Source organism: Mycena indigotica, assembly GCF_014461135.1.
Source record: "Mycena indigotica strain 171206Taipei chromosome Unknown Mind.scaff0001, whole genome shotgun sequence".
Taxonomy (NCBI): Eukaryota; Fungi; Basidiomycota; class Agaricomycetes; order Agaricales; family Mycenaceae; genus Mycena; species Mycena indigotica.
This window is the reverse complement of record NW_023503000.1, coordinates 78,532-87,315: the sequence shown is the minus strand read 5'-3', so window position 1 is coordinate 87,315 and position 8,784 is coordinate 78,532. Positions and strand designations below refer to the sequence as shown.

Below are 8,784 nucleotides of genomic sequence, written 5' to 3'. Positions count from 1 at the left end.
GGATAGCATCTTGTGCAGGGCGATTGATGGTCGCGAGGGGTTCTATTTGCCATATCTCTCTTAGCCCCGCCTTTGACGACAACAACTACGTTTCTCCCCTCCGTCTCCGCTGCATGTATTCTTACGGCACCAACTGCTCGTCCCGTATATGATAGATATTGGTACTTGATTTCTGGATCTCGAGGAAGATGTTCGGCGACCAGCGCGCGATCCTGTATCGCCACCGGTTGGCTTCAAGATCGATGGCAGAGGTCAGTTTGTTGCCTGAGTCTTCGTTTGAACAACTCACCAGCGTCAATACACAAGTCGCCACACATACCTGACGCCAGTATCTCCTGCAAATTTGTTATCGAGCCACTTGATCATTGGCTTTAACCACATTGAGCCGGATGGAGGTGAGGTCTGGAGAGTCGTGGGAGGTGCTAGAAGGTTAGCACCTTCCGCTCGGCCCATTCTACGGAGCTATATGTCGTCACGGTCAGCCGCGTTTTGCTCGTTTTCGTTGGGCTTGCTTACCCATCCATACGTAGTGCTCGCAGATCGGCGCATATCCCCAGCTCGCGCGCTCCTCCAGCGGAGCCGGACGCTGGCCCAGCTAAATCTAAGATTGTTCTCCGAGATCAGCGACCTGTCGCAACACCAGCACCAAAATGATCACCTGCCCGGGTCACACAGCCCGAGTTCTTCGTGGTTGCTCGCCTGTCGCCAGCTCGCAGGCCCCGCCGTTGCCAATGGCGCAGCCGCACGACTCAAAGAAGTTGATTCTCGGTGGAAGGAGATGCTGGCCTTTGGCCATGTGGCATGGGGAGGCGCACGGATTGGCTGACCTTGGCGGTGGAGATTGTCGCGATGACGGAGCGGGTGCAGCGCCGGCGTGCCATTTGAAGGTAGTCGCAAGGTACTAAGATATACTTAGTTTATTGAGCATTTCATTTGGCATTAACCACTAAAGAACCTTCGCGCGAGAGTCAGACGACACAGCAAGGGAGAATGCCCGGTGCTCATCAGCTTCTTCAGCACCCTCCATCTGCCGTATCGTTGCCGCAGGTTGATATTCGCCTCCTCGCTATGAAGCATTGCATCGCGCTCTTGTTTTCCACCCGGCTCACCGGAGTCTCCAGCGCCGTTGAAAAAAATACCATGATCACAGCTGTATCCGGCTTCGAGAGGTTTGTCTACGCCTCTTTTGAACACGCAACCCAGCGGCAGGATGTACTCCAGCTTGCATCGAAGCTGCTGACCATCCCGCAGGATGTTCGCCAAACCCGGGACAAGCCTGAGACAACCGCTACAAAAGCAAGCTTGTGCAGGCTGCAACCCGAACTTGGGCGAATATGCCATCTCCAACAGCACGAGTGTGACGCGCAGAGAGAGGGAGGGAGGGGAAGACATCGGCGGTATGGGAGACTGAGTAGGAAGGTGCAGATTGATGGAAGAGCGCGTTCGGGGCGACAAGCGGATGGATGAGTAAATGGGGTGGTGGTGTTTGGGGAAATGTCCTTTGGGTGGGCGGGCAACCCGTTCTCAGACAGGGCTGTAAGGTATTCTGGTGGTTGACGCGATAGTTGTGCCAATCGTAAGGAAGCGGTGGGATAAACAGCTTGACCACCGACGGGAGCGTTGGAAAAGAATGTGTGTGTGTGGTATGCCACATCAAATTAGGGAGTGATTGAATATCCAGGAACGGACACGAATGAGGATGGGGCAGAGAGCTAAGGTGGTGCTGCGCTCCATTCTTATGAATACCCTCAGCTCGTCGAGTATAACAAGCCCTTCCTCTTCCGGCCGGCCCATGGCTTCAAGAGGTCGCTGGTGGTTGTAGAGAAGAGGGGGGGATAAGAATTTAAGTTATCAGGCACGAAGCGCTACAAGGCGGGTCAGCAAAAACGCGAATGCAAGTCGGAGGGTACACACCTTGCCTGTGCCCTGTCCCTTGGCGGCCATTATGCCAGCAGCTTCATATGCTTCGCCTCGGCCCAAAATGATAGCACGCCCATCTTCCCGACGGCATACGTGAGGAAGCTGGTGCGAAAGCGGGACTGATCAGGGGCTGTACTAATGTCAGCAGAAAAGATCTCCAAGGTGCAAATAAAAGCAAATACACGCACCGTTGTGGCTCTCTTATTATTAATCGCCTTGACACCGCTTCGGACGACGATGAGCTGCCCGAAGTTCATTGGTTTTCGTTCGCCCTTCACATCGCTCACTTGCCGCGCTACAGTTCTCTCGGCCAGCAACAGCACCGCTACCTCGTAGAAGCGCTCCCTCGAGTAGGGCGGAAAAGTCTCGAGCGGGGCGGACAGGTTGCTGTTATGCTCGAGCTCAAGCGCCGCCAAGGTGGCGAGTGTGTGGGTGGCACTCGTGGAAGTTGTCGGATTGGATACGGAGGAGGAGTAGAAGTACAGGTTTATGTCGAGGGTAGATGAGTGTGGGGTATTGGGAAGGCGATACCTCCTCTGTTCTTCTTCGCGCACTAGGAGACACAAATGCATGCTTGAAGGCGCAAGCAAAGCACACGCGGGAGGTTAAAGCTATTCGGTGTAGCAAAGGGGCAGGCGGCGGCTCTCTGAAGCCAGTAGTATCAATTAGCAAGCTATATTACAGCTTTCAAGCGAGTCTGCACACGGAGTAGCAGTCAGTAAATGTGAAAACGCAAAATAGCCGTTGACGCACAGACAGTAAACCAGTCCACCTCCCGCGCCAGCTCAACACGTTCTTCCAGTCCCTTCCCTCCATCCCAAGCCCCTTCTGGTCCGCCAGCACGAATATCCAAGGTAATCCTGGGGAATGAGTCGCGCTTGGGGGAAAGGGTGGAAGAATAGACACACGTGGCGTTGTCTACACATCCTTCTCGGCGGCTTGAAGCGTCAGGAGGTCCTCTTGAGCACCGCCATTTCGATGCCCAGGCGCTTGCGCGAGGGAGGAGTCGGCGCTATTGTACGGCTCGTCATGGTGCGGAGGAAAGATCCGCGAGGTCACATGTTTACGGGCCGATCGCCGCTTCTCTTTTCCACCCCGACCACGACCACGACTGCGTCGTTTTCCGCGCTCGGTGTTGCTCGCTCGCCCCACCTCATTCCCCGAGGGAAAGAGAGGTATGAACTTGCTGCTTCTGCTGTTGCTTTTGCTGACTGTCCCGCGCAGCGCCGGCCTCAGCTTGCCACTCTTCAATGGCCCGCTGCGGCTCTCGTAGGCTGAAGAGCCGCCGAGATAGCTCCTGCCCACTGGAATTGGAATGCGCATTGGACTTTGCGGTGCGTTGTCGTCCGCCTCCATACTTTCCTTGTACTTATTTCAGTGCTACTAACTTGCTAGATCGACGGGCCCTGCATGCAACCATCCTGAGACCTCAACTACGCCGAATCCCACTATCCACCATCTATGCCAATCCCACGCATGCTGCATGCACCCTGATGCGCACAAACTGGGCGCAAACGATAGAGCTGGCGGACGATTGAAGGACGACACGATGAGGTTTTGGAAGCGGAAGAGGCTGGTTTGGAGGTGCGCCTTTCCCACTGCATTTCCGTCCTCCTCTCACTGTCTCATGCAGATATTCGTCTCGACTCCTACACCCCCTGCGCTCGTTTTTCGATACAGCTACTTTGGCCTTGAACGGTCGACAGACGCCACCGTTTATGCCATCCGCATTGCGCGCTACCCCAGCGGACTGAGGAGCTAGGCGAATGTAGAGGGGTAGGAAGCGCAATTTCATCGGGGCTGGGAGGAAGAGCAATCGTGTCGGGGCCGGTCATGCACTGTCTATCGACACCAGCAATAACAACTCAGACAAAGTCTTACCTTCGACCAGTCCGCCGCGGCCGTCATTCGGAGTTGACGGACAATACTCGCTCTTCGCTCTTGCAAGCGGGATATCTTCGAGAAAGACAAGAACCGCCTTGGTATGTCTGCTGACCATCCATTCCGACTGAGCTGACACGTTTTTGCAGCCGATTCCTGAAGATGGTTTGCTGGAAATCGGAGGCGACAGGGCCCTGCGGGAGAGCTATCATGCGCGAGAAACTACAGTCAGCGAGAGAGGTGTGTAGCAGCACCGAATTCCTCGCAGATACATTCTGACCTTGCTAATACTAGACTTCATCCACTTTCGTTCCCCTCCGCGACAGGCGCTGCCTTTTCTATGCTCAAGTTTTCGAGGGCGTTATTCCGCCCCGCTCAAGACTCGGCGCTCCGGCTTAAATGGTCGTTGCGGTCAAGGCTGCAAGCGAGAAGCCTTCTTCAGCGCTAGGCCAACGACGGACGACCAACTCCCCTCATCCGCCCCGCGTCAAGCATTTTCTCTTCACAGCCGACCTCGGGGTGGATGACTGCCCAGCCGATTATGACTCGAATACAAGGCCAAACGAACAAGCAAACGAATATGTAACTCACCAATTTCCCATTCCTTATCTTCCCATTCACTTCGCCTCCACCCGTCGCCACCTCCACCATCCGTCTCTGCCCTCGGCCATCGCTCCCCAAAACGGCCAGATCACGTGCCACGCCGGCCTCCGCTCCGCCGCCGGAAGGCCGTCGATATACTCTTGATACCTCTTGAGGACTACGGCGTCTGTCGCTTCTTTGAGTGTACCTTGGGCTGCCGCACATCAACCTCGCTCTGCCTATCTCGTTCAGTCTGGCTATCTGGGCCTGGAAGCTTGTTGTGGGGTAGGGTTTTATCGGCGCCGCGGGGAGGTACTTTGGAGGAAGAGCGGTGAGCGCGTAGACGGTGAATGGCTGGCGTGAGGCGCGGCCGCCGGGCGTTTGGTCGGATGAAGGGTGTATGCTACTCTGGGATGTCTGCATCCCCGTTCATCTCTTCAACGCCGTCGCTTTGCCATTGCACTGACTGATGTCACGACAGTATCGGGATTGGGCAATACAACATTGTTTCTCTTATACGATACCAATGTATGGAAGCTTTTACTTAGACCTTCTGACGCCTTAGTCCACGCCTTCGCAAACCAGCGCGAAATACTCCTCCTCTCCGCCGGCGTTATCATACTTCCAAGACCCGGCCCGCAACCAAGGATGCAGCACAATACGCAAACTGGGATGGAATCCACGAATTATGAACTTTCTCTGAGTCTCCGTTCCCACTCCAGATACTAAGGGCACCAGTGTATTCAGGCAATAGATGAGCTCATTCAGTCCCGCCAAAATAAGACGGAGCCGCAAGCTGCGGGTCAGATCCACATTTTTTTCAAGATCTGCGGGGTAAAGAGTCCGATAACTTGTCGTGTCCACGTGCTCCAAGATGACGGTCTGGAGTCGTGCAAGCGGAATGTTCTTGAGAGACGCTGGGAGGACGTCCCGGTCCCGGTTTGCGACTAGGAGGCGGCGTTCTTTTATGAATTGATGGGCCCAATCACATAAATCTTGAACCACTGGAAAAGCTGTGGAAGTTTCGTCTTGGATTTGCAGCTCGCGCAGGCTCGGGAGGCTGGCCAGTATGGTGCCAGGGAGGGTGGAGTCGTCGGACGTCACGGCGGTATGATCTAAGCAAAGTGCTGTGACACTGGCGTACTGCCCCGAGGCAAAGACGTGCTCTAAATAAGGTAGATTTGCGCCTAATTCGGGATAGAGTGGACTACGCAAAGTGAGACACTCGAGGACAGTTGGCACTACGTTGGCTAAGAGAAGGTGCCAATCTCGTGTATCGCAGTCGATGGTCAGTGACTGAAGTCGAGGGAGGGTGGTTATTGCAATCCCTGATTCTGGTTGGACTGGATTCGACGACCGGGGAAAGGCACAGAGCTCGATGGAAGTGATGTTGCTGAAGTCCAAAGTGGCCATCGCGCGCAACAGATTATGGCTGTCGTTGCATGATAGGATTTGTACACGACTCCAGTCCACGGTCTTCCCGAAGACCTGGAACTCCCTAGCACGAGGGCTAGCAATGCGGACGAAGCGCAAAGGAGCCGTTTTTACTGCGGCGGCGAAGGACTTGTTGCTGGAACCATACAGTCGGTTCGAGTCCTCAAAACACAGGGAGAATGATTCCAGATTGGAGACATCGGCAATGATATATTTGTATGATACGGAAGAGTGTGGGAGGTTTATGAGCTCCAGCCAGGCGAATCGCGCGGAGTGTTGATTTAATTTGAGCCGGCGTATTGCTGTAGTAGCCACTAGGTCCGAGTTCAAGTCAGCCCAGATGGACACACGCAAAAGACACTTTTTGGAACGATGGAGATGGCGGGAGACAATGGTTTGCATGACTTTGGAGGTCATGTACGTCTGCTGTTTGTCAATGTACACGTGAATCGTCGTCCAGAGGTCCGCACTGGTGAGGATGATTTCGTTCCAAGTGCGGGAGACGAGGCGGAGGCCATAGTGCGCCGTCATGCTTCTTTTAAAGAGAGCATTTCGCGCGGAGACATTTATGTTGAGGAGTTCATCCGAGGCCCACCATCCCTCTGTCGCCACTGTCGGATAAGCCTGCGAGTCTTGACTGTGATATTTGAAAATAGTGTTCCATAGTTCGAAGGGAAAGTGAGGGGAGCTGCCAGGTCGAAGAGTATCTCCCGGTGTCAGATGTAACATCGTTCAGAGCGCCGGCGGGTGTGCTTCCAAGTTGGCGACGTGGCAGTAGAAGTCAAAAGGCGGATAAGGAAGTCACGCCGTCACATCCCATATCGATGTCAGCGAACACATTCGTGGTTATGCTCGCCAGCACCAACTCAGTGGGACAGTATTGCAAGTTGAGAGATACTTAATGGGCCGATTAAAAAAAAAAAGCATCATAGAGGGAGATGACAAGTTTTGGAAAGAGTCCCGAATGCAAGGTTCTGTAGCCAAGTCATACCACGCCCGCAGGTAGCTAAAACAGGCCCCCATATATCATCAGACCATCGAGGATACTCTTAAGCATCCGCCGCCCGCCCGCGCCCGACCTCTTCGCCAAAGAAACTCCCCTCCGGCCTCGCAGGTGGCCGCGCCGAAAACACGTCGACGACGGCCTTCCTCCACGAATACGCCGGCAGTAAGAATTGGGCAGGAAGCCGTAGACATGCTGCAGCATGAGATATGGTCGCTGCGGCGATACGCGCTGCGCCTGTGAAGATACATCGACCTCTTTGCGGAGGCGATGTGGCACGTGACTTGCCAATTTAGGACGAGGAAGGAGAGATTATGGCGTGGATTTGGGGGATATGGCGGGTGCTGGCGCAGGAGGAGGGGGAAAAACTTGGGGTGTATGAAGAGGAGTGGCAGCGATCGGGTAGCGAGAGGTGGATTCGAGGGTGTTGTCGGAGGCCCGAAACAGGTCGGTCGTAGGTTAGCGAGCATACGGTGGCTTTGGCAGCTGAAGGTCGGTGGAGATGTCATTTGGCGCTGCGTAAAGCGCGTCAGACCTGGGTGGCCATGTCCGTGTTTCGCAGAGTATTCAGCAATTTGCGCTTGTCGAGCTCTTCTCCGCGACCAGTCGAGAGGTCTGGTTTGTATGAAGAGTAAGAGGGTATGCCGCGCCACCCTCTTATGCGTTAAAAGCACCCTACGCGACGGCAGCTGGAGGGCGTAGAAGAGGTGGGGGCGGCTGACGCCGTTTGGCAGCGAGGTCTGACGACAGCGCGGTCAGAAAGCGTTTGAGAGTGAGTCGTGCAGCCACGTACCGTTGTCCAGTTATACTCGCGCGTATACTAGTAGTATCCACACAGCAGCTTCCAGACCCGCTTATCCGGCGCAAGCCTCTATGTCAAGCTGTCATAGTGAAGAACGGGCTGTGAAAAACTTGAAAGGCGTCAGGAAAGTCGGCGCGGGATGCTGGTAGGACGCACCAGAGCTACGGCAGCCACACACCCATGCCCACAGCCCTTTTCTGCCTTCTTTCCTCCAAAGGCAATCGACGCTGGGCGGGACAGTCAGCGACAGCAGCAAAGCAATGAGCGCCAAAAGACACACCTCGGAGAACGGCCCAACATCCTTCGCTGCCCAACCCAGCCCTAACGACGTGCCTCGTGTGCCACCAAGCGGGGAGGAGGGTGTGGACGGTTTGGTCGTGGTCGTGGTGAAGAAGAGAAAAGCGGCGATCGGCCCGAGGGCATGTGACCCGCCGATCTTGGCTCCGCACCACGACCAGTCAAACGACAGTGCGGGCTCCTCCCCTGTGCGGCGCGTCTTGCGATCAACATGAAGAGGCGCCTCAAGCCGCCGGGAACCACGCGCGAAAGCCGCCACGTGTCAGTCTTCGCCCGCCTCGATAACGCGATTGGTTTCCACAGGACGAGCATGGAATCCGGAGCTGGCGAAGTGGAGGAGGTAAAGGACAGATGTGAGAAACTGGAAGAGCGTGTTGAAATGGTGCTCAGGCTGGAGGTGCAATGATGGTGCAAAAGGTGCGTCAAATAAGCTGTTTTGGCTTGTCGCGTTTACTCACTTTTTTCTCTTTGCAGACTCGCTCGATAATACATCTTCGAAATCTTCCCCACCTAGCCAGAACCTCAGCGCCGCTAGTGTCCTCGACACCCACGTTCCCCAAGGCTGTCGGTGGGCACAAGTTACAACTTAGCAAGCGCGGTCTTTTTCAGTGCAGGCTTGCAGCGCGGACGACGCGCCCTGACACAGGCGCGCTATTCGTCCTGCAGCTATGTTCTTTGCGTCAAGCTCGGCGTCGGGAGCGTCTTCCAACAGCATTTTGGTCTGGCGACCATGCGGCGATGCTAGGAGGAAACGTTGCGGTCGTGGTGCGCCTTCTGGGCATGCACCGGTAGTCGCTTCAAGTTTCGTTGACCGCACGCGCAGGACCAGCTTGCTCTTGAACGGCTTTCTGTGGAGCTTGGGTGA

At 55.2% G+C, this 8,784-nt stretch overlaps 1 protein-coding gene across 1 annotated transcript; it reads left to right on the top strand.

Moving 5' to 3' along the window:
• Positions 1-8,130: 8,130 nt before the first annotated feature.
• On the top strand, positions 8,131-8,784 carry MIND_00000300 (uncharacterized protein; the record flags this gene model as incomplete). Its single annotated transcript, XM_037356980.1, has 5 exons — positions 8,131-8,272; positions 8,310-8,336; positions 8,394-8,487; positions 8,534-8,684; positions 8,743-8,784. The coding sequence occupies 5 exons, from the start codon at positions 8,131-8,133 to the stop codon at positions 8,782-8,784; spliced, it is 456 nt and encodes a 151-aa protein (XP_037224890.1).